This window comes from Callospermophilus lateralis, chromosome 11 (assembly GCF_048772815.1).
Source record: "Callospermophilus lateralis isolate mCalLat2 chromosome 11, mCalLat2.hap1, whole genome shotgun sequence".
NCBI classification, from domain to species: Eukaryota; Metazoa; Chordata; class Mammalia; order Rodentia; family Sciuridae; genus Callospermophilus; species Callospermophilus lateralis.
The window spans coordinates 56,466,451-56,492,838 of record NC_135315.1 but is presented as its reverse complement, the minus strand read 5'-3'; the positions used below and the strand labels follow the sequence as shown (position 1 = coordinate 56,492,838).

At 39.2% G+C, this 26,388-nt stretch overlaps 1 protein-coding gene across 1 annotated transcript in view; it reads left to right on the top strand.

Moving 5' to 3' along the window:
• The first annotated feature begins 1,448 nt into the window (after window positions 1-1,448).
• Window positions 1,449-26,388, top strand: part of Hs3st3a1 (heparan sulfate-glucosamine 3-sulfotransferase 3A1) — a 91,066-nt gene continuing 66,126 nt past the window's right edge. Inside the window, exon 1 of the mRNA XM_076870995.1 lies at window positions 1,449-2,050. Within this exon, the coding sequence (XP_076727110.1) occupies window positions 1,449-2,050 (602 nt within the window). The remainder of the gene's footprint in view (window positions 2,051-26,388) is intronic.

The window sequence follows — 26,388 nt, the reverse complement described above, 5'->3', positions numbered from 1 at the left end:
TATATATATATATATATATTCTGCAAGAAGAAATGACTTCGTTCAAGGGTCCGCAAAGGACAGCCATAGCGATAAATTCAGTTTGCCCCAGACAAATGGGGACGTGGCGTGCAGCATGATACTGGGCACCACTGAAACAAAACTTCCAAAGGTTCAGGAGATAGAAGGATCAAGGCAATGGGAAGGGGTAAGGGGTTGACCGATGTATGTGGAAGCAGAAGCAGGAGGGAGGCAGAACGCCGGGAATCTGGAAAGGATCAAGGGTGCAAAGTTCTGAGCAGAGTTGGAAAGGTTTGGCAACCCCTAAACGAGCGAGCGGCCCTCTGGGTGGAAGGCAGGCCCTAGGGATAGGACTGGCTCTAGCTGTCAGTCAGACAATCCCGGAGCCCCGGCAGCCCCCAGTTCCGCTGTCTGGAAAGGGGCAAGACAATCGGGAGTGAGTTGGATCAGTGAGGAAGGGGCGTCTCCCCTATCGCCCCCGCCCTCTCCAGTGCCATTGGGCCGCCGCTGTGGAGCCCGCGCCACCTTTTCTCCATCTCACCCCGCCCGCCCGACTGGCCCAGCCCTACGCCGCGGTCTGCGCCCCAGCGCGCTAGTCCGGGGGCTGGTCCCGCCCGGGCCGTTGACGTCACCGCCAAGTTTGCTGCCCTCCGCGCCCCACGTGTGGCTGCAGCGGCCTGGGAGGCGGCAGGGGAGCGCCTGCGAGAACTGGGACCGCAGCCGCTGACAGGTCCCGCGCAGCCAGCCTGCGCCACGCGGCTCACAGGTGGGGCCCAAGAACAGTTTGCAGCCTCCTGGAGCGCACCAAGCTGGGTGGACCGCCTTGGGGCGTAGGCCTTCTGGGTCACACTCGGACAGAGGGACTAGGGGGCACCTCGCACCAGAAGGATCCGAGCCCAGACCTAGAGGGCGCGCCCAGTCGGGCAAGGAGACTAGAGGAAGCAGGGTCTGGGGCACTGTCGCTCTACGCTGTCTGGAGCGCACGCAGCTCAGCGGCCCCGGAGCCGCGCGTCCCTTCTACGGGGACCAAACCCAGAATGCACGACCTCTGAGGGAGATCCGCGGGAGAGGACGCTCAGGATCCGGGCTGAGTCGCTCTTCTTCGCCACTATCCCAGCGACTCTTAGGGAACTGGGGCGCGAGCGCTGCCCCCCAAGCCTCAGGACTTGGGCGAGTTTAAGACCTAAGACGATGGTTTCTTAAGCACGGCATCGGTCCCCCCTCTTCTCCCCTTCGACTGGAGGCAGGGATCCCGCTCAGGGCTCCCGGCGCTCGGTTCCCTGGAGGAGCCCGGCTGCCGCCTCCCAGGGTAGCTCGCACCGCCGCAGGGGCGCACAGCCTATGTGGCCTCGGTCCAGAGCGCAGGCCAGCCTAGGGGATGTCATGGCACCTGGCGGAGTACCGGCCTAGCATGGCCCGCGCGCTGCCCCAAGTCGCCTCCGGCTAGGATGGCCCCTCCGGGCCCAGCCGGCGCCCACCCCACCTCGATCGAGCCGTTGTCCCGCAGCATCTTCCGGAAGTTCTTACTGATGCTCTGCTCCCTGCTCACGTCCCTTTACGTCTTTTACTGCTTGGCCGAGCGCTGCCAGACCCTGTCCGGCCCCGTCGTGGGGCTGTCGGTCGGCGGCGAGGAGGCGGGGGCCCCGGGTCGCGGCGTCCTGGCCGGAGGCCCGAGGGAGCTAGCGGTGTGGCCCGCGGTGGCGCACAGAAAGCGTCTCCTGCAACTGCAGCAGTGGCGGAGACGCCGTCCTCCCGTGCCGCGAGACGACGGCGACGACGAGGCAGCCTGGGTAGAGGAGACCCCTGGCCTGGCCGCCAGTCCCGGAGGTTCAGGGGCGGGAAGCAGCGTGGCGGAGGCTCCGCCGGGGACCTTGGCTCTACTTTTGGACGAAGGCAGCAAGCAGCTGCCGCAGGCCATCATCATCGGCGTGAAGAAGGGCGGCACACGGGCTCTGCTGGAGTTCCTGCGCGTACACCCCGACGTGCGCGCTGTGGGCGCGGAACCCCACTTCTTCGATCGCAGCTACCACAAGGGACTCGCTTGGTATCGGTGAGCGGGCGCAGGCCCTGGCGGGGAGAGTCAGAGCGCAGGGGTGCAGGGCTGGTGGAGACTCCCGAGAGCCTTTGGAACCTAGTACATTTCCCTCCCCGCTTCTTGCCGAAGGCAAACCCGTCTCTAAGTTGAGGAAATGAAACCCATTCCTCAAAGTACCTTCTCTTCTGGGGGAGCGGGGAGGTGGGTGTTGAAGGAGGGAGCGAGTGGGAGGGAAACTTTTCTCTTAATAATTTTGGAACTTGGGATTCCCTTTCCCCCAAACCAGTCTCATCCCTTTCTCCTGCCCTGTGAAAGTATGCGCTTACTTAGCTAAAGGGGGTGGGGGAACCTCCCCCCCACTGCCTCCCAAGCCCCATAGTTAGAAACCTGTTCATCATTACTAAGTTACCTCTCCCAAGGAAATCTGTTTTTATTTCTTCTTTATCTTTTGGGCAATTCCCTTTGGCTAACACAGTCCTTATCATCAGGTATTTATTTACCTTGACGGTTTGCCAGATAGTTATCCTAGGTGGTAAGTCATATAGAAACACAGTGCAAGTGGCAGAGAGTGGACATAGTTTGGATAATCTAAGTCTCAGCAAGTGCCAGCAACCAGTCACCATGTTTTAAAGAAGCTTCCTTGGTAATCACTTTTGTTTGGGGCGAGGAAGTGAGTTCGGTAAAGGGCTTTTGATATTTACAGGGAAAAGGAACTTTTGTCTCTGGACTAGCAAAAAGTTTTCTAAGCAGCTTCTAGCAATCCTTTTTTACAAATAAGGTAGCTAATTTTAAAAGGTAGGGGAGGGTATGAAAAGTAAAAAAGTACATTGTGGAAAACTCTGAGAATACAGTTTAGGAAATAAGTCTCATTTAGACATTAATGTTCAATTTGTCAAACTCTACAAATTTCGGCCACCTTTAATAAAGGAATTGGCCAAACTCATAAATTGTAGTGTCATCTGGATTTTGTTTGCCATAAAATATTGACTTTTTTTTTCTTCCCTCCGAGTACAAGGAGAAATTATGGGACTACAACTTTTACTTTATAAAGTTTATTGTGTTCATAAAATATTCATTCTTGTTATTTTAACTGAAACAATATTATCAAGAGTTACAACACAATTTACATATACTCCAAAAGTCTGCTCAATTAACCATTCATTCGCCAAACAGAAATGGACATAATTTGACAAGTTTATTTACTTGAGGGGTCAAGCACACCCTCAGATTGATTTCAAAAGCCAAATTTATAGTAATTCAGCTCACGAGGAAAGGTTTGGTCCTAAAAATCATATCCAAACATTGAATGCTTTTAAAAGAGTAACTTTCCATTTATTGGAAAGAAAAACAAACAACCTTCCCTTAATATAGAATATATATCATTTAAAATCATCGGCCACTTAAAACTATCCCCTTGTGTTTCTGTCATTTATGTTATATCCTCTGGGAAGTTCTTATAAAAATGACCTGTTGAATCTGGAAACAACAGGTCCTTCTTTTAGCACAAAGGCAGCTCTGTTTTTTTCATCAAGGACACAAGAAAGAGTGAATAAAGACCCCTAAAACTCTTATCTGTAGCAGCGTGCATTGAATTTGGGTTCCTACAGTTCTAGAAGGGAACACATTTCAAGCCGACAGTCTGAACCATCTAATCCAACATTGGGCTCTGAGGTGCTATTAAATATGGTGAAATATTTAGTACTAAACCCCTTTATTTTCGTTTTACCATATAAACTTTATTTCCACAAAGTAGGATTGTTTCTTCTCACTCCAGCAATGAGTATTTGAGGACACAGTATATCTACAGACCTGGATCTTATTTTCTGTAGAACTTTTTGAACAAATGTAAGACAGGAAGGTTTCAAGGTAACTAGAAACACAAGTATTAAAAAAAAAAAAGAAAGAAAGAAATAGTAGGAAAGAAAAGAAAAAGAGTCATAAACTTTGAGGCCTCTCCTTTGGAAACTGGATGCATGCTGTAAAGTAAATCTCTGCTTGGATTGTTTACGCCGGCAGAAGAGTTCTATAAAACAATTTATGGTGGTTACAAAAATAACTGCACAGTAGACTTCATGGTTTGGTGAATTTAATTTTCCAAGTGTTGGAGCAATGTCTTTGTTTTACCATTTGCAACTTTTTTTTTTTTTTATTGAATGCATAAATTTAAGCTTAACTCAATTACATAGAAAACTTTTATTAAAAAAAAAAACTATGGAGCCTGGATTATGTGATTATTTAATGAAATTTCCCTATAGTTCTCTTTCATCTTGGCTCTGAACTTGGAGTGTAATGTTTGTAAGAAAGACTGAAGATTTAGCTATATTAAAAAAAAAAAAAAAGTACCACACAGAATGTCTCTTAACTAGTAAATGCATTCTCACCACTTATATTTAACTAATATTCCAGAATAGGGTATTCAGTTAGTCCTTCCTGAGTTGCCCCAAGTTTGCAATATAGGACTTCTACTCACCCTAAAGACCACACACGTACACATTCACACAAACAGAAAGAAAAATCCCAATATTGCTCCCTAAAGTGAATTATGGAAGAGAAAAATATCTAAAAAAAAATATTTTTAGGCACTCACTGACTTGGGAGAATCCTTGTGGTTTTTTTTTTTTTTTTTTGCTCAGTGGAATCTCTCATGTTGCCATAATAGTTTGCTGTGGCAGCGCCCCCTACTGTTCTCATAAGGAGACACTGCTATTAGGAAGTTTGAAGAAAAGCTTTTGGAGAAGGAGTTTGAAAGTTAGAAATGCCTGTTACGGAGATGTTCCAATAAATTTCCCTCACTCAGAAGAAAATAAAATTATTTGTAAACTGCATCTCTAGAGTCGAGTCATCAGCTCTTTGTTTTGTATTAAAAACAAAGAAAATGAGTCTGTTAGGTGAGATCTCCAAAGAAAAAAATTATTCTTATTGATTTAAAATGTTTTAATATCCTAAACAAATCTCCTGGCAAACTTTTATATGTGTAGGACTTTGTTAATAATAATTAGGACACTTCAGTGGAGTTCACTGGATATGAAACTCCACCCTGATAGGGTTTAAAAAACATTCCTCATTACTTAATTTAGCAGACTATGATATCAGTACAACAAATGTCTGTGGCTTGCATGTCATGGGAAAGCAATCCTTTTGCAATGAATAGTCTCCATTTCCATTGTATGTGTGGTGGGTTCACAAAGGAAAGTGGAAAATTGTTTCATTCATTTAAAAAATGTCAAGATCTTTCCTAGAGGTCTAGACCAATTGCCTCTACTGTAGTTCCAGAGCATGTGAGCTTACTTTAAGAACAAGAATTTCTTCTCTACTTATTTATACCTGCACCAACTAAAAGGTATGTTTTTTTAATCCTAAGATAATAGACACTTTTTACTTATAAAGTAGTTAAAAGATATATATATATCTATCTATATATATATAGATATATAGATATAGATATAGATATATAGATATATAAAATACAGTACACAAACATACACATATATACATCTAAATGTGTATATACCTCCCCACACACATAGGCACACTGTGGGGGATTGTTCCATGACCCGCTATGTATACCAAACTCAGATTTTCAAGTACCTTATAAATGGCATGATACTTTGTTATAACCTATGTACATGCTACTTCAAATTATTTCTAGATTACTTAAAAGATCAAATACAATGTAAATATGTTGTAACAGTCGACTGTTATACTGTATTGTTTAGGGAATAATGACAAGAAAAACATCTGTATATGTTTGGAACAGATAAGAATATTTTTCTGAGACTTTGTTTTGTTTTCTGTTTTGTCTTTTGAAGTAGAGTCTTGCTATGTTCCCCAGGCTGGCCTAAGACTCATGATCCTCCTGCCTCAGCCTCCTGAATAGCTGGGATTACAGGAATGTGCCACTACTGCCTGGCTTAGTTTCTGAATATTTTTTATCTGTAATTATGAATCTGTGAATTAGGAACCTGCAAATGCAAAAATCCTACTATGAGTCTGTCTTTCTATCTGTCTGTGTGTCTATGTACATATAAACACATATATAAGTAGACTTTATGACCCGTTAGTCTCTTATTTTGGTATAAGATAAGAAGTACTCATGAGTTTCTTATTCTGGCATGTCTGCTTCATATATTTTCATTTCTTTGATAAGTCTGGACAATTTCAGCAGAGAAGAATATCACTAGAAGCACTTTACAGTGTATAGGAAGATCAAAGATTACTCAGCTTAGAGTATGAAGTTAGTGCTCCCTTGACTTCATCAAAATTTGAAATCTTATGGTCTCTAGTGATCATGGCCTTATTTTTCGAGGCCATTGGAGAGACAAATTGAGCAGAGGCACTTTCGGTTCCTATAAGGAGAAATCGGCATTTTGTAGCAGCTGGGAGCAGCTGCAGAGTACCTCCATGTGCAGTTTCCCACCCTCCTGAACCGAGAGCCCTTCTGCGTGAAGGGTTTGAAATGAAATTGGAGCCAAGGGAACTGCAGGGCTGGCCACCCATGCAAGGCCATATGGACTGAAGTCCTAAGGCGCTGACCTTAGAGCAAGGGAAGAACATTGGGAGAGGCTAACGGCTGGGAACAGGGTAGGAAGAAATTGCTTTAGACCCTCAGTTTCACATCCATGCTCATGGAAGAAGAGGGTATAACTTCTTTCTTGCATGTAGTTCTCAGAATCTCTTAGTGACTAGACACTTGCAACCCAGCAAGAGGTTGATGTGTCAAAATGTTGTCATTTTTTCCCCCTCAACTCTGGGCTCATCCCCAATAGTGATGGAATGCAAGTCAATCAGCCTAGTTCCTGTGTGCATGCATGTGTGTGCACACGCATGCCCTCACGCACATGCATGTGTGTGCAAAAAAAAAAAAAAAAATACCTAGAAGGTAGGTAAAATGTAATGGAATTTTTAAGAGTAAAGTCATGAATTGGTTGGGGAGCTTCTAAGCAATATCAGACATCATGGATATGGAACAAGCTTTAAAGACATTTTTGGTGAATCTCAGAATTGGAATACCTTGTGTGAGTGTACATTCCCTTATTATGATGAGGTTTATGGTATACCAATATACTTTATATGAAAGCATAGGCATCTTTGGGTAGAAGCTCACTATAGCATTGTGTTCTCCTGCCCTCCCCTCAAAAAGAAAACACTCTGGCCAAAATATTTGTCTCATATAAATAAATCTGTTGATTGGCCAAGGAAGAATAAGTGCCAAGTCTGTATTTTGGAGGGGTCATGGGAATAAAATAAGCCTGTGCAATTAATGACAACAGGGACTAAACTTACATAGACCAGATGCTCACATAATGAGGAGAAGAGTGTCAGTCTCAGAGCAAACAAACCTTCCTGATATAAACAACACAAAAGGGGCCTCATAGATCTATTTGGAATGAATTTGAACAATCACAAATTGCAATTACCATCGGTCAAATTGTTAGGCCCATTCAGGAACTTGATATTCTTAGTTCTTTTCCTTAGGGGGAAATCTTCCACCATGAAGTAATAATAACTCGGCTGATAAAAAAGCACCATGGCTTGGTCTATGCTTCCCAATAACATGAGACCCTAAGCTTTTAGAAATTTGTTTCTTGCTTACACAATGAGTATAATTGTGAAAATAGATTGTATTAAATATATGACTTTTATATGTAATTGGAGGAAATTGCACAAAGTAATATCTTAGCTCCCTAGTCTTTGTCATTCTAAGAATGTCTTGAAATATTTGTCAGCAGTTTAAATTCTTTGCTAATTTGATACAGTTTTAAAATCTCTTGGGGAGTATATGAAGATAGTTAACAAACACACTTACGTGAAGCCAAAATTTAGATTATGTGAAGCCAAAATTTAGACTTGAGGCAAATGCTGAGTTCAGCGAATCAAAGAATCTCTCCAAATTCTTGCCTGTAATGATGTGACCCTTGAATTTTTTTTATTTCTCAAAACTATTCATGCTCAGTGAAAATTTACAATGATCCTAAGATCACTTGAGTACTATATTCCAGAGTTCAGATTTGGCTCATTTCAGAAGTTGTCTGGTAACAGTAAATTTGAAAAAGAAAAGGGGAAATGATTATTAATAATGCATTAAATGCTTGCCATTAGAGAAAAACTTGCAAGGTTATAAACAAAATCTTGTTCACTGAGAGCAGCTTAATTTGAATGTGATGTGTAGTGCCACCTAGTGGTAGGGGGAGCATCAAAGACCCCCCCCCCCCCCAACACACACACACACACACACACACACACACACACACACACACGGCCTCCCCAGAGGGAGAAATTGGAAAACTTCATCTCCATCAGGGTGTATTTGCAGTCTCATTTAAAAGAAGAAGAAAGAAACAAAACAAACTGCTCCGGTAGCACCCATAGCAAGTCTATTTTCCTAGCACTCTGAGCTTGTACTTTGCCTCTTTCACACAAGGATAGTTCATGTCCGTTAGGAAGGGAGTTTATTATTTGGAAAGAAAGAAAAGAGACTTGACTTGACAATAAACCTGAAAACCAAGATATAAATGATTAGAGGATTTATATTAGAAATATGTTTGGCGGAAAGGAATGCCATATGCCCCAGATTACTTTTGTTAGTGTGTTTTGCCTCTGTTTCTGAAAGCCGGCTTCAGATGAAAATACTTCCAGATGATTTTATTTCAACATCACGAATGCAGACTTATTCCTTCCCCTGTGTGGTACAGGCTGTGGAGGAGGGTCCCCTGTTTCCTAACAGGCAGCAAACAGAAGCCTTTTTAACCCTTAATGCACCTGAGATACCCTGTGGAATAATCCTGCCCTTTGCACAAGGAGACAGCTTCTCAGGGGACAGTGCTCTAGCAGTTCCACAGCAGGGAATTTCTAAGCTTGCAGTCCCGGGACTAGGGACAGTAGGTTGGGAGGCAGGGTGATGGTTAGGTTAAATCGAGGACAGGAGGAAAGAGATGAATAGAAACATTACATTGGGGGAAACCTGGCAGACACCCCCTTAATCAAGTGACCAAGGTTAATATCCCTGGTTATGTTGAGGTCATGTTTCCCTGGTGTAATCCAGAGAGAATGATGCTTCCTCTCTGTGGACTACTCTTCCCCCACGTCCATAAATCCAGTCTGACCATGAGGAAAACATTGGACAAACCCAAATTGAGGAACATTCTACAAAGTACCTCAGCAGTACGCTTCAAAAGCTTCATGATCATGCACAGCAAGTTAAAACTGATAAACTCTCTCAGATGAGAAGAAACAAAGGTGACTCATTAATATGAGTAAATAAATATAGGGATAATCCCTGATTGGATTCTTAAACAACAACAATGAAAAAAAAGAACTTAGGCATTTGTGGGGGGAAAATATGAAAGATGTGTGTAGTTTAGTTAACAGTATTAGACAGTAGCCCTCCCCCTCTCTTATCCAAGGTTTTACTCTCTGAGGTTTCAGTTACCTGTGGTCAACCACAGACTTGAGAATATTAAATGGAAAATTACAGCAATAAACAATTCGTAAGTTTTAAATTTCCTGCTTTTCTGAGATGCTACTCACACTGTCCCACTAGGATGGGACTCAGCCCCTTGTCTAGCGTATCCATGCTGTATACACTACCTGCCTGTTAGTTACTTTTAGTTACCTCACTTTCTAGCTCCATTGTTGTGGTCTCATAGTGTTTGTGTTTAAGTAACCTTTCATGTACCTAAAGTTCTCAACATATAGGAGTAGTGATGCTATGTGCGTACTAAAGAGAAGCCACAAAGTGCTTTCTTTAAGTGAAAGGGTGAACATTCTCAATTTAACAGGGGAAAAATCAGATATGGAGTCTGCTAAGTGACATGGCAAGAATGAGGCTTCTACCTTTGAAATTGTGAAGAAGAAAAAGGAAATTTGTATCAGTGTGGCGGTTGCTCAAAATAAACGAGTTATAGCTACAGGGTGGGATAAGTTCTTAGTTACAATGGGAACAGCATTAAATTTGGGTATATATGTGTAGGAAAAAATATAAGGGCTCAATAACATCTGTAGTTTCAGGTATTTACTGGGATCTTGGAACATGCCCTCCTACTGTACTAAGCTAAATGTCTTTGTTTGGATCATCATATTTGTACCCAAGGTAGTATAAGATGATATCACCTTAAGGGAGTCTGGGTGAATGGTATAGGGAAATTCTCTGTGCTTTTTTTTTTTTTTTTTTTTTTGCAATTTTAATATCTAAATTAATTCTAAAACCAAAAGTAAAAACAGTAAAGGAAGAGCCTAACCAGCCTCGAAGAAGGCAGGCTCATGCTGAAATACTCTGTGCTAATTTCCTTCATTCTGTGTTTCTGTGTTCCTGCTTTCCTTGGGAAGACTCCTGGGATGGGCCTGCTGGCCTACCTCCTTGAAGCACCTGTTGCTTCCAGACATGCTGATTCTTCCCTCAGAGCTAATTGCATAATAAACCTGGCTGGTGGCTTCCCCACCTATTCATTTTCATATCCCTTGAAACAGGCATAGAGAACTTTGCTTTTTTTTTTTTTTTTTTTTCCTTTCTTCCTCTGAGATAATTGGTAAATGTAAAATGAAGAAGGTATAAAAGAACTCCACCTCTGATTGATTCCCTCCAGTGATGGAGAGCAAAACCTTTCCTGTAAATGGAAGGTCTTTGAGAACCGAAAGGGCCCAAGTAGGGGTCAGAGGAAAAGTGAATTTGGGAAGCTGGTTTTTGCAGTGAAAACCTGGAACCAGGGCTGTAGATGTTCCTTAAGGCTAAGGTGACACCATGATCGAGATTTTTTCCAAACCTACTTAAGCATTCTGTCTACTTCCCAGACTTGGTTTTTTAACCCTTGACTTAAGTACTGTGGCTTATGGACCAGATGCAGGAACAAAACAGACCTAGAGCAATTATGGTGTTCAGTAGAGAGGGAAGAAGAGAGAGTCCAAACTCCAGAGCTTGCAGGACCAGGTCTTGAGCATCCTACAGCTATGAGTGGTCTGTTAAGCCCCGACCACCGGCATTGCCAGACTCCAAGTCCCCTCTCTAGGTGCCACGCTAGCAATTTCTCCTTCTGTTTTTAAACACAAGGGTGTGTTGCGGGGCTTTTGGGTTAGCAGAGAAATGAAAATCTCCCTCCAAACATTTCCCCTTTAATATTTATAACAACTGTAAAAATAGTTTTCTCCACATTATATTTTCACTTAAGCAAAACAACACCTGCTCCATCTAGAGACTCCAGGAAGCTAACAATATTTTCTTTTATTAGTTGATTCACTTATCTTTATTGAATCGATTTTATAAACCACTTTTATGCAAGGCATTGGCTACAAATGCTTATTTAGATAAAAAATAATTTCTGTGATTTAATACTTTTCTCCACTTGTAGTTTCTTTCATCATTCTAGTGGGTATATGCTGTTCTTTGTACCCTTTGAATCAGTTTTAGAATAGCAAAATACTTGAACCCTGTAATGTATATCTGATAAAATCCATCATTTCAGGTGAAAAGTGACAATAACTAAATATGTTGAGCCCTCACTAAGCACTCAATGAAGCTGAATGATCTGCTGAATGGTATTATTAGTCGTATTAAATATTTTTAAAGAGGTCTATCATTTTCTGCATTTTATATATCAGAAAACAGAGGCTCAGAATGGTGAAGTAAAAATCCCAAAGTCAAAGAATTAAAAAACTCATACAATTGGTGCTGAATCCAGAGCCACCCACTTGGGAAATGGCAGTACTTCCCTAGTAGAATATTCTATGATGACAGAATTTCCCATATATAGTTCCTCCCTAAATAGCAAGCCATCAGCGTCCACAAACAGAGTGGCCTTTGAAAAGCTGTCCCATGCTGGAGAGTTGATTAGGACACATTTGACCCTGATCTTTGACCTTCCGTTAGAAAATTGGGCAACACATCAAAATTCAGTTTAAAAAGGTGAATTTTAAAAACGGTTTAAAGATCCACATTAGTTTATTGGCCTATTATGTGGCATAACCAAAGTCACCTGGTTTTTGTCAACATTTTTTTTTTCTCTAATCTGATCACAGAACTCATCCTGTTGGACCCATCAGAGAAATCTTATTTTTGTTTTGTTGTCAAAATTGTTTTACTGATTCATTAAAAGTTGAAGTAACCGCTACAGAGACCTCTTCAGTAGACCAAATGAGCAACTTCTAAACTGTTTCAGGAAGAAGCCAAAATATTGTTAAGAAGTAAAATCAGCAGGATGCTTATGGCTCCTGTAACTGGGCAAGGTGAATTGATGGGCTTGGTCTCACCAAGTGGTCTGTGGTCCCTTCTGCACTTGCAGGGATAACCCAGTGAACATTCTCCAGGCTAAGTACTGTCTTTCTCATTCTTTATATATCTCTAAAGTGACAAAAAAATGTCAATTTTTATCCTTTAGATATGTTAATCCCTCCAAGCAGGGCACAGCCCCCAAGAACTATCCTATCTTCATTGCTTTTGTTATTGATAACTTTTATCTAAATGATTTCCTGACAGCTGGTCATTATTAGCACCAAGCCCTTACTAAAGTGACCAGGCTGTCCCTGAAGAAATGGCTGTTGATATCCTTTAGTTCCAGTGAGACAGAAATGCAAACCCATAGCATGTTGGACAGAATAGGTATCTTAGTGATAAGGATCAACTTTTACATATGAAGAAGCAGGGGTGCTTTGGCAAAACTTAAAAGACCAAAGAGACTATACATGGGAAAAAACTTTGTGTGCCCTGACTTTATATATATATATATAAAAGTTTTGGAGGCTTTGCAACAATGATACACATATTCCTTGAATGGAATCAGTTACAGCATTATCTTTTTCTTCTCCCAGAACTGGTGAATTAAAGCATTGAATGGAGTCGGATCAGGGGTCTATTCATCTTTAGATTTCTGTTTTTCATCTCAGATGTTTTCCTCAATATTTTGATGCATATAGATTTTGCAACCCAGCTAGCATGATTGGCCTTTGGATCCTTGTAAGTAATTTGTGTTTTATGGTTGTTGCCTGCTTGTAAAAGATTAGTGGGAGAAATCCGAGTACAGACAGGAAAAAGTTTTCTTTTTCTCTCTTGGGTGTTCAGAGTAGGAAGTAATCAATCAAATTATGGGAATAAAATTCCTTTTCCCTTTTGCAGAGTTCTTACTTGGATTCGATCTCTTCTTTCACTAGGAAATATCAAAGTTGCCAGGCAGGTTTGAATGACAAAGTCAAAAAAATGATGTGTTTGTTACGGTCATAAATCCTTGCAGATTCTCGTTAAATTCGGGTATTTAACAGAAGGAACTGGATTAAGCTACATAAAGTAACCTGCCCCGAGCTAAGAGCTGGCTCTCCTCATCACCTTTCTTAACTGAAGCCTTGTTGGCACACACTTTGTGTTTTGAAAAGTTCTGGTGGGAGGGAAGAAAATGCAGCGGCAAAAAGCCCTGATTTTATGTCACAAACAAAACTATTTAAGTAAACAAAAACGTGCATCTGTTTTTTCTTTCTTTTTCTTTTAATTTCCTGGTGGACTCTAATTATTCTTGTAGTTTCTTTCATCAAATGTTGTGGGTTATTTTATTTTAGTTTTTTTTTTTTTTTTTTAGAAATAAAGGCCGTTTGTTTTTCTTTCTAATGGGCCTTACTCTTTCTTCTTGGTGTAGGAGGCCTTGGGATTACAACAGTATCTGTTAAAAAGCCTTTCTCTGAAGCCAGAGGGTCTACTAGAATGCCCTACGAGGGTTTAATGATGGAAAGAAAACAAATTGGATCTGTTTTATATTTGTATGGGGGGAGGTTCGTGGGGAGCTAATGTACTGTGATGAAAATTCTTGGGATTTTCAGGTGCATTTGCCCTGTGGCGAAGGGTAGCAAGTTAGCAAGCACTGGAGAAAATTCTCCTCAGCTCCAACTGATGATTACTGGGTAGAAAAAAGGGGACTTATGATTTCCATGTCCTCTGATTTTTTCCAAAAGAACATCAGAATACGGAAATTTTAACATTTTCGAAAATAATGCATCTATTAAAAACCTGAATTAAAACACAACAAAAATTCTGCAAGGAATGAGTGAGTCCATCTCAACTGAAGCTGAACAGCTACTAGTTTATCATTATGATTTGTGGTGAAGACCAGAGTTAGACCATAGAAAGCTGTCCTGCACCAAGACTTTTTCAACCTGTGAATCACAGGACATCAGTGCATAAGAAATCAATCTTTTTATTTTATTTTATTTTATTTTATTTTATTTTATTTTATTTTATTTTATTTTATTTAATGGTACTACTGTAAAGGTAAAATCTGTAGAGATATAAGAGTTGATCCTGTGTAGTAAGCAAGGCAAAGGTTACTTTGAAAAATGTTAGTTCTGTTTGTTATTTGCATATACAGAAAGGGTTAGGTGTATAATCTACCTGTTATTGCGGATCTTAAAAATTTTTTGAAAAACACTGAATAGTGTAACACAAGTTCTGTTTGAAGAGGCTAAGGTCAGTGTGTTTCAAGGACCCTTTAGAAACTATGAGTTTTCTGTGCTATGAATTCTAGGTTCTTTGTCAACCTTGCATGCTTGGGACCTGGAACTATACCTACCTGTCACATAATGGGTTTACCTTTTTTAAATGAAAAAAAAAATTGTAAATAACCCCTTAAGCTAGGAGTCAGCAATGTTTTTCTGGAAGAGGCCGGATAATTAACATACTAGGCTTTGCAATTCTGCTTTTGAATAAATGAATGAGTGTGGCCGTGTTCCAATAAAACTTTATTCACCAACACCACAAGACCACTGGCTATAGTTTGCTAACTTCTGGGCTAAGCTAAAGTCCTCACACAGCTCGTGCACTCTTCCTTTGTATTATTTCACTTACTTTCAGATAAGCACCCCCCAAAAATATCCAGGGGAAGTGAGAGAATACACAACATAAGCAAATAGCCTCCCATTCCAGGTCCATTCAGAAATGACAGAGTCCCCTGCTGTTGTGTGTGAGAAGTGAACTGGGATTTTCCACCTGCAACTGCAGGACAGTGACATAGGAGGAAATTTTGGAAATATGCAGAGTTGTTTGGGATGATGTCATTTTCTATCAGTGTGATGAGTGACTCGAACTACAACCATTCTATTTTGGAATGGGCCCATAAGCACCAAAGAAATTGTGTTTTATGTTTTTAAGCTGACTAATCCATAGAGTGTCCATGACTCTATACCTGAGAGTGTTTCATTTACAGAGTGTTTCTTCTCTACTCACCCTTTTTTTTTTTTTTTTTTCATTTGGATGCTGGGGCATCATGCGGATCATTTGAAAGGATTAGTATATTACACTTATTCCCCCTGATCTCTGCATACAGAAACAATCCAAAAATGTGGTTTCCTTCAGCATTCTTTAGGTACATCAAATTGGGAAACAAGGTGGGAGAAAGAGTTTTGAGGATTATTAAATGGAATATTTGAGGGTCTTGGACTTTAGACCCCATCAGCAGAATGTAGAAATGAGATTTGAATGTTCCTAACACAAATGATTAATGTTTAGGGAGATGGAAATAATAGTTATCCTGATTGTTACACCTTGTATAATGTATCAAATTATCACACTACATTCCATAAATATATACAATTATTATTGAATAAACAATATTTTTTTAAAAAAGAAATGTAATGGAAACTGTATGTTTAAACTTTCTTGTAGCCACCTTAAAATGGTAAGAATAAAAAGGTGAAGTTAATTTTTAACAATATTATAATTTAGGCCAATGTCAAAACATAGTTCAATATGTGATCAAAATATAATTTAAATGAATATGTCTAAAATTTACTATAACATGTAGTCAAATTAAACATGATTAAAGAGATAGCTTGCATTTTTCATACCAAGTCTTCAAAATCTAAAGTGCACATCCCACTTACATCACATCTTTATTTGGATTAGCTACATTTCAAGAGCCCAATAGATCCATGAGGCCATTGGCTACCATATTGGCTCCACGTAGCTCTAAAGGCAGCATTGGGAAATATTGAAGCCTTTTATCAGAGGACTGTTTCACAGACCTCCTGGTTCTGCTTAGGGAACCTAATCCATAAGGTGGCTTCTGAATGCATAGTCAGGTAGGTGGCTGTTGAAGAATCTAGAGGATATTATCGATGGTGGAGGCAGGGACTTACACAACTCAGGGAGCATGGGAAGTGGGGAAAGATTAGCTGGATGTTTTATTATTGGGAACTATAAAACTGTGTATGGAATGCTAGCAATGAGGAAAAGGAGAGAAACTGGAGAATATTTGACGATTATCAGCTTAAGCATATTTATTAGTAACTATACCTCTGATAGTGAACCAAAAAGGGGAATAATAGCATCAAACAAACTGAACAACTGTAGAAATGGAAAGTGCCCTGGGGATGTTCAAGTTTGTGAATAAGGTCAGACTTAGGAGGTATCACAGGACATGGTTGCTGAGGTTGTGTCAGTTGTCAGCTAAGCCGAGGAGCAAAGGTGTGTGGCAGAACACGGGGACAGTGGAAAGACTTTATATTCTGGCCTCAAAGGGAGATGGGTTTCTGTAGTTTATGTCCTGTCTTCAGAAGTGTTTAAAGCAACTGTACCAATGCCTATGGTTTACTTTTGAAAAGTGGATTGATGGATGGATGGATTTCTTGAAATTTTTGATAGAAGGATGGAGAAAGATGTGTCAATAAAAGAATAAAAATACACATTTAGAATTAAGTTCATGGGGAGATAGGTGTTTGTTGTATAGTTCTCAAAACCATTTTTTGCTATATTTAAAATTATCATAGGTTGTTGGTGGGGGCAAGGATAGTTTCAAGTTCAGTCGTATCAACTGCTCTAAGGAAAAGCTGAAAAGAGATTTGAGGGTGTTAACTTTGTCAGTGAGGAAGTCATTGGTGATCCTGTCTCTGTCTCTCTCCTCTCTGTCTCTGTGTCTCCCTCCTTTCTGTCTCTGTCTCTCTCTCTCTCTCTCCTCTCTGTTTTTGTCTCTCTCTCCTCTCTATTAATTACTGATTGTGCTCTTGGGATGGATGCTGATGGTTTCCTGCATTAGTTATTGAACACAGGCATCTGATATGCCTGTTTATTTTTCTTGAGTATTTTGGTAAAAGAGTAGTGGCTACTTTCCAAAGTAGTTACTATACCAGCCTATTCTCAATTCCGGGACAAGAGTGAAAAGAAAATCAAACTTGCTTTAAGCATCTCCATTTTTTTCTTTTTGTGACTACTTGATTGAAAGTGAAGAAATTTAAATACTTTATGTTTTCTTTCACAAAAAAAAAATTGAAATTTTCCTTTGAAGCCTCACTTGTTGGCTGTTTGTCCATCAGAACATGGATCCTTATTTCTTCCCCATGAGCATCAAATACCGAATAAAGTTCAGACACTCAGTCCTGCTCCTGAGTCTTTCTCTTCTCTGGAAATGTTGGTATTGAGGAGAAAGCATCAAAAACAAAACAAACAGAAAATCCCTGAGAATGAAAAAAACCAAAGCAAACCAATTGACTTCCCTATTGTCTGACTCACAGATTTATTGCTTGTGCCCCCAAAGTACACATGGTGATAGGGTTTAATTTCTCATTTAATTGACAGTGACTGGGACTGGAACATTGCAAATAATTCATTCATTTCCCTATCAGTGGCCTTCTAGTCTGCTCAAAAATCTACCAGGGAGTCTTTAGCTGATAGATTAAGGGGGGATATATTTGGAGGATATGAGGGAGTTGGGAAGAGGGGCCCAGAGAGATGAAAAAGAAAAAAAGCTATTGGCTTAAATTGACACAAATAAGTGCAAAATATATATATATATTTCCATCTCTAATACCCTGATAGAAAATAGAGGCAGCCTCCAGGTGACCCTCTACACACGTATGACAGGACTTCAAATGTTTCACTGCGTGACCAGAAACTCCACAAAACTGGAGAAGAGGGGAAAGTAGGAAATTAGAACAGAAAAGAAAACATACCACTGATCAAATGCTTCACAGGCCAACCCAGAAAAGCACCAAGGGGCCACCAGGAAGGAGGTCGGTTTAAAAAGCAGTTCCAGGATTTTTCTTCGTGGTCCACCTGGATATTTTCACGGGGATAACTCTGGAGACTTTCATGAGTCCTGAAATTCACAGGTGTTGAAATGCGCGTCCTGACTCTCTCGCATCTCCCCAATTTCGTGCCTCTCTGTGGTCCCGGGTTTTAGTGAATGTTCTGGTAGCCTCAATTTATAGTCGTTTCAGTTTCCGCTGTCATTTGGTTCCCTGGGTCTGTGTTTCACAAAGAAGCATTTCTCCCTATTTCTGGAAAATGAATTGCTGTCCTGTGGTCCCAGGAATTTCAATGATCTACCTCTACAAAATTGTGCAGGGTACTTACACGTGAATTGTGCAGGGTACTTACACGTGAGCCGTGTGAACCTGTGCATGCTGAGGGTCTCTGTGGATGACAGTGTTAGTTTAAAAATATGGCATTTGGAAAGACGGTCACAGTGTTTCAAATACAGCTTCTAATAGAGTACTGATTTGTCAGTGGGAAGAAGCATGGAAATCCTTAATCAAGTATTATAACCAATGAGAAAGCAGTGCTATGCAAATATAAAAATGTGATTATTATGAAATGCTTAGAAATCTGTCAGATATGAAATGTATATATATATATATATATATATATATATATATATATATATTTTTTTTTTTTTTTTTTTTTTTTTTTTTCCCCTAAGCATAACCCTTTGGTCATTCAGCGAGCTACACAAATGGATTGATTGTATTTTGGTTTTATTCCTCCTAAAATTTATTTCTTAAAAAAGCAAATAACCAATAGTTCATTTAAACAGCTTTATGAGTATATTGATTTAGACATCTTAATTACATAGACTTATTATCATAATATGCAAACCGGGACTTAAAGGCTTAAAGAAAGTCATTGCCCTTCAAAACAGGAAATTGAAAAAAAAAAATTAACCATCGGATTTTTAAGCAACTGAAATCTATTGATTTCTACATCTTACATTTTATATGTGTCTGTTATCAGACTTTTGTAGAATAAGCTGGTTCGGTTTTGAAAGCTCAGGCAAAATCATTTTCCTTGAAAACAGAAAGTTCTTTTTCTTCCTCCCCAAGGCCTCTAGAAATTTGAACTATTGAACTCAGATTTGAGTGATGATGTACTATACTTTGCCAAACGAGTTGTTTCCCCTTTTATAACATCCATCAGGAAAAAAAAAAGGAAGTGTTTAGTTGGACAAACTGTTCTTCAGAAAAGACCTTTCTTGTATGTGTTTATTTAACTCAAGGTAATTTTAAAATGAGAGGAAGACTTCACACTGTTCTCAGGTAACATTTAGGTGTGGGTCTGTGGGTTGTACTTTATTGACCCAGAAATGCCAAAATAGTAGTTAAAAAAATACATGTTCTCCCTTACTAGAAGAGAGTAATTTAAACTGTCTAATAACATTGTGTTTGTAAAAAATAGTGAAAATGAGAGATATTTCACATATTAGCACCTTAGTTTTGAGACAACTACAATAAAGTGCCTTTTTAAGCATTTTTTTTTTTTATAAATTAGAATTATGAAGTCTCAGAATGGTGTGACTGAATTTACTTTCATTCTATTTTTATTTGAAAATCAAGGAGTTTGTACCAAATCTCCATCTTTTGGGAACTGAACTTATTTATTCTTATCTAAAAATAAAGTGCCTGAATATGAAGTGAAACGTGCACTATCATTAAATCTCATTATTAGCATTGGAAATGACCTGGGGGTCATTTAGTTCAGTGCTTATCTGATAGAACAAAGTTTATTAAAACAGTCCTATAGTTATTCCTGTCATAAAAAATGTTTTTAAGATAAGTTCTCAAAATATTGATATAACATAATTTATTTGGATTGTCAAATATTTAGTTGTTCCATTGCTTGTTTTGCCTACTCTTTGCCCAGGAGATTCTTTTTTCATGTGACTGGTTGTTTGGGGGATAGTGTAGTGAGTGTGGGCAACTTTGAAAATTTATTTTATTAGCTTGTATTAAAATTTCTTTATTAGGAAGATATCAGTTTTGAAATTGTGAACTGGGAAACCATTGGAGCATAACGTGAATTTTGCATGTGTCTTACATATGTTCGTCCACAAGAAAACACGGGATGAATGCAGAAAACTGCATCCAACTGCACCCAGCCATGCAGGAAAACACAAACATACACCTATATGCCTTGGTCACTGTGTGTGCTACAAGTCATACCCATCCATGTATGATATCTTCTAAATGTTAAATATTTTTGTAAAGTGCAACTTTAAATAATTCTCCTCCCATCACTTCACAGTAACTCACGAGCTGCATTCTTTGCAGTTCCCACTTCCACATGAAAACCTTAGGGCTTTTTCAAGAGCAAAGTGTCATAGTAATTATAGTATTTATAGGTTGCTTAACCATTTACCATGTGAAAATTTTGCTCCCATTGTTATTAGATCTTTTCTTTTTTTGGTTTTAGTGTGGGAATGAAAGAGTTGTTAAGTATCATACCTTAACCCTGTATTTTCCCATGAACCCTAAGATTTTTAGTTTGCAAAATTTTATATGGACCAGTGACTAGAAGTGCATACATTGGCATTATCACACAAATGACTGTCTTTGCTCATCCATTACAGAAAACGTAGCAAGTGCAAAAAAATGACAACCTTTACAACCAGCTTAATGTATTTGCTCCCAGGCATTTTTACTGTGGATCACAGTTTGTCTCGCTCTAGTGATGTGTGTATATTGTTTTTAGCCTAATTAGAATAATAATATACGTACAACTTTTTGTAATTATGACTTAGAAATGTGGCATGAACATTCTCTTACTCTATTGTTAAGTCTTTTGTAAATATTGTAATGACTTTTAATTTCTCTTTTAAGAAGATATCATATTTTACTTATTTTACCTTTTGGATACTTTCCAATCAGGGCTATTAGAAACAGTGCCTTTGATGGAATTTTTTGTAATGCTTATTTTACTATGGAGTTATTTATAGTGTATTTCCAGAAATAAAATCACAAGTTCAAAGGCTAAGGATGTTTGGTACATACCGATAAACTGATTTCCAAAATGATTATATAAATTTATATTCCCATTGATATTGTACGGACAAAACTATGATAGAGTTTGCCTGTCTTTATGATGGGGAAGCGAGAAAGATGGAAACATTCACTTAAATGGTAAAATATGTTCATTATATGAATGTTTTGATTTTTTAAAAAACATAACACACTCAATGTTAGGCATATGGATATTTTAAAATATACACTGTATGATATGGTCAAAAATGTTCATTTTATCTAATAATAAAATATTTTTTCTAGACATTTAGACATCAGTCAGCTACAAGTTGCTTGCACATTTTGTACAAATGAAAAATTTGGATATCACTAATAATGGAGAATCAATGCCTGTTTTCACAACATGAGGTAATTCAAACTCAGATAATTACCATACTTGCAAATAATTGTTTATATTGACATAATCTTTATAATTCCTGGGGTAAAAGTTTGTTGTTTGGGTGCATCCAGTGTCATGCTAGGAACCTAATTATCATGCATTCATTTACTCATTCATTAAGTATGACCAAGTCCTTCTCCCGAACTAAGCACTGTGACATGAATAGAAAGAGAAGCCAAGGGATCCAGACTCCAGATTGGGTTAAATCAACCTTAAGATGACACCGCAGAAGCCCTGTCTTTAAAGTAGATTTTAAACATTTATAAAAGAAAAATCGAAAGGTTGCATGATTCTGTTATCTGGATGTGTCATAAGTCACTTGAGCATCCATTGTTTAACTTGATTCCAATATTTCACGCTAACAAATACTGCTGCAGTGTGTTCCTTATAACTAAATCACTAATGCTCACCCATGATTATATTTTCTTAGGATAATTTCTCAGAAGAACGGGGTTGACTAAAACTGTACTTATATTTTTTAAAGATTTTGGAGATATTTTGCAAATTTGCCCTTTGAAAAAGTTGTGTCGAATTCTCACTTGGATTGTGTGGAAGTACATTTGATTGGTTTCTACATTGATACCAATTTTGAGAACTTGTTTACCAATATGTGTGTACATATGTATGTGTGTGTGTGTGTGTGTGTGTGTGTGTGTGTGTGTTGGGTATTAAAAGATTTCTCAGAACGTCTGCATGTATATGGATAGTACCTATATCATGATGTTTTGATTTGCAACTTTTTGACTTTACTGTAGTGTAAAAGCCATATGTATTCAGGAGAAATCATAGTTTGAATTGTGAATTTGGGTATTTTCTCTGGCTTGCAGTATGTGACCCTGTGATCCCATCCTCTCATACCACGCTGGGCAGGTCTAAGGAGCCAGGGAGCCTGAATTGTCAGTTTAACCCTGCCCCCCATCACATGGGGAAACTTTGAGACTCTACAGCATTTTTTTTTTTTTTTTTTTTTTTTGCCATTTGATTTTATGTTTTCATATCCAGTCATGTCTACAAAATGCCCATCTGTGTGTACATGAGATTTCCAACCCTTCGTTATAAAGTGGGCTTGTTTTAGATGATTTTGCTAAACCATGGCTAATATAACTATCTTGAGTATTTAAAATCAGCTGTGAGGTCCTGTCGGTCAGGTGTATTACATGGTATTTTCAACTTATGGTGAGTCAGAATGTAACCCCATCAAAAGTTGAGGAGCACCTGTATGTATTATTTTGTGTAAGTACACATTTTGTTATAGATATAAAACAAAAACTTATCAAAATTTCTTGGCTTTCTTCGGGTAGTCATTAGACATAAAAGTTGGTGCACACCTGAATTTGATGCAAATGGCAATCATATTGATTATGGTAATAATGTGTTTTCCAGTGAGATCTAGACCTGGTTTTGTCATAAATTAGATTTTACAAGACACTTGATTACCTTGTGACTGAGGTTTTTTCCAACTTCCAATTAAGAATGTCAAATCCAGTGATTTCGATCAGTTTCCTCCAAGCCTGAAACTGTGCTATTCTTATATATGTTCTGTACTGTGTTGAATGAATATGGACTGGGGAGAGCATGTAAGCGGGACTCTCTCCTTCTTTCTTAGGAGGGGCAGTTAGATTTGCAGGTTTCCTCAGACCTAAAGGCTGGGTAGTGTGGAAGCAGAGGGAAAGGCAGCCTTTCTTTAATGAGGTGGCTAGGAAACAACCCCATAGACACATTGGAAACTGAGAACCCATAGTGGCCTGGAGGACGGGGTACTTGCAAGAGCTCATGCAGACCAGAATCAGAATTTATGGAAACCTCAATTGCATGAATTAATAGACTGCTGGAGAGCTCGTCCTACCAAAAAAATACCTGCCACATCATTGGTGCTGGACACGAAAATTGTAATTAATCACATTAATCAAGTTCCTGCCCCCCCCCCCCCAAAAAAAAATTCCTTTAGAGTAGTTGCTTGCTCTAGGAACAATGAACTAATTCTCAGGATGTCTCTTGATCACCCACAGTGACCAATTCAATTTTTTGATGCTGGTGTTGGTGCTGATTGAAGCCAGGGTCTTGCACAGGCTAGGCAAGCGCTGTACCCTTAGCTACATCCCCAGCTTCCCATGGTGATAGCTTTTAAGTAACATTAAAATGAAAAGTCTAGATTCTCTGTACTGTTTAAGGTTGATGGACACCTCTAACATTGTTGAGTTGGTTTTAAGGCTCTGTCTCTCTCTTTCTACATATCCCTTCTATTATAATATGTGATATATTATATTGTATATATAATTATATATAATGTAAATATAATTATAAATATATATCACCTGGAGTCCCAAGTGATCCTGATGCTGCTATATAATTATTATATTTGCTATTATATACCATTAGTGTTCTTATTATTTTATATGTCATAATATATAAATATATATAATAAAATATATTCATATTTATATCTGTTGCGTCATTTTCAAGAAGCAGAGATTAATCTTCCTCTTCTTAAGTGTGGGTTGAAGCCTAACCTGTGCAAGACAAGCGCTGTACCATTAGCTACACCCCCAGCCTCTCACGGTGATCACTTTTAAGTAACATTAAAATGAAAAGTCTAGATTCCCTGTGCTGTTTAAGGTTGCTGGACACCTCTAACATTGTTGAGTTGGTTTTAAGGATATGCCTCTCTCTCTTTCTACATATCCCTTCTATTATAACGTGATATATTATAATGTATATATAATTATAAATATGTATCACCTAGAGGTCCCAGTTGATCCTGATGTTGCTATATAATTATTATATTTGCTATTACATACCACTAATGTTCTTATTATTTTATATATTGCAATATATAAATATGTATAATATAAATATATTCATATTTATATCTGTTACTCTTTTTTTTCAAGAAGTGGAGATTAATCCTCCTCTTCCTAAGGGTGGGCTGAAGCTAGTGACGCACTTAAAACAAATAGAATAGAGCAGAACTAATGCCATGTTTACTTCTAGGATTGGCTTATAAAAGACTATGCTTTGGGTCTTGGGGGTGCTCCTGTCTGGGGCTACTTGGAGTGGGAAAATCAGCTGGGATGTCTGGGGACAGCCCTCTGGAGAGGCCCACGCGGCAAGCAACTCTAACCTCCTCCTGGCAGCCATGTGTATGAGCCAGAGATGGATCTTCCAGTCTAGTTTTTAGCTTCATTGCAACTGCAGCCCAAGGTGACCACTGTCATCTCAAGGGATAGGCTGAGCCACAGCTACCCACATGAACTGCTCCAGGATCCTTAATCCTCCACAGTGGTGTGAGCTAATCAATGTTTGCTAGCTTAAGTTATTAAGATCTAGAGTCCCTTGTTATGCAGCTGTTGGTTAATACAACCAGCACGTGTTTGCTAAGGCACTGCTTCTCAAGCCTGAGTGTGTGTTTAAATCACCTGGAGAGTTCATTAAACCACAAATTCTTGGGCCTTAGTCCCAGAGAAGCTGATAAGGGTGGCTTAAGGTAAGGCCAGAGCATTTGCATCTCTAAGGAGCTCCCAGGGGATCCTGTTGCTGCTCTTTAGGCACCATCCTGTGAGGGCGAAGGCCTTTATCTGCTTCCTGGAGTGCTTGCTGTGAGTAGGCTCCCCTCGGCAGGGGAGAGCTTTTCTATTATGCTTTCCTGGGAGATTTTCCCAGCTTTCCCAATCCACCTGGAGTCCGTCTGTGTTTACTCCTCAGCCTAGAAGGGAAGGAAGTGAAATAGTTAAATTGGCAGCCGGCTCATTCTTTCCCTCCCTTCATTAACTTCGGTTAGTTGGATTCCTTGAGAACTTTTTGCATGGTCTTGTGCTACGAAGAAATCCTTTAGACGAATGCAGAAGGAGCTAAAATCTCTTAACCTATAGTATGAAAACTCTGAGCTAAAATGATTTTTCCTTCCTTCCTTCCTTTCTGTTCCCCACCCCCCAACAGAAGTCTCTACAATTGGAAGAGATGGAAAGAGCAAACCTACTTAGTTGAAACTAAGAATCAACTAGATATCAATTTATGAGTCCAGAGTTTCTGTGGCTCCTTCTTCCAAGAAAAAAAAAAAAAAAAAAAAGTCTCTGCTTTTATCTAACCAGAGCAGTTGCATTTCCAACGTCTTATCAATTTGGAAAAATTATGAAATCACAATCGAGGCTGAGAATTGCATTCCTTTTTAACTCCAACCATCATTATCCAACTTTCCTGAGCCCCTTAAAAGCACTCCCCACCCCCATAGTGATGGAGCTTGCAATTTATGCAAAGATCAGCAAAGAATCTCAGGGTAGCACAGCCTATGCAATGCCAGGTAAAAGTTGCAAGTCACAAGTATCAGGGGATTTCAGAATCCAGAGCGTGGAAGAGAGCTGGGCATATGGGAAAAAAACTTCTTGAAGCCAATGATATTGTTTATTTATTTATTTTTAATGGTAAAGATATGGTAAACAGACATTGGAAAGAAATTCCAGGAGGATCAGTTGCAAAATGGGGTGGGAAGGGAATAATTTTAGATTTTTTTTTTCTATATGGATATAGAGAACTTTTTTGGGTAGAGTAATGACTCTTGCCCTTAAATTTATTTTTAATTATTTTTTATTTGTTCTTCATGAATACACATGATAGTAGAGTGTAGTTTTGGCATATTATACATACATGGAGTATAACTTATTTTAATTAGGATCCCATTCTTGTGGTTGCACATGATGTAGAATTTCACTGGTTGTGTATTCATATATGAGCATAGGAAAGGTAAGTCCCATTTATTTTACTGTCTCCTATTTCCATCCCCCTCCCTTCTCTTCATTCTCCTTTGACTAACCCAATAAAATTCTATTCTCCCCCCCCCACCTTATTGTGTGTTAGCATCTGCATATCAGAGAGAATATTTGGACTTTGGTTTTGGGGGATTGGCTAATTTCACTTAGCATGATAGTTTCTAGCTCTATTCATT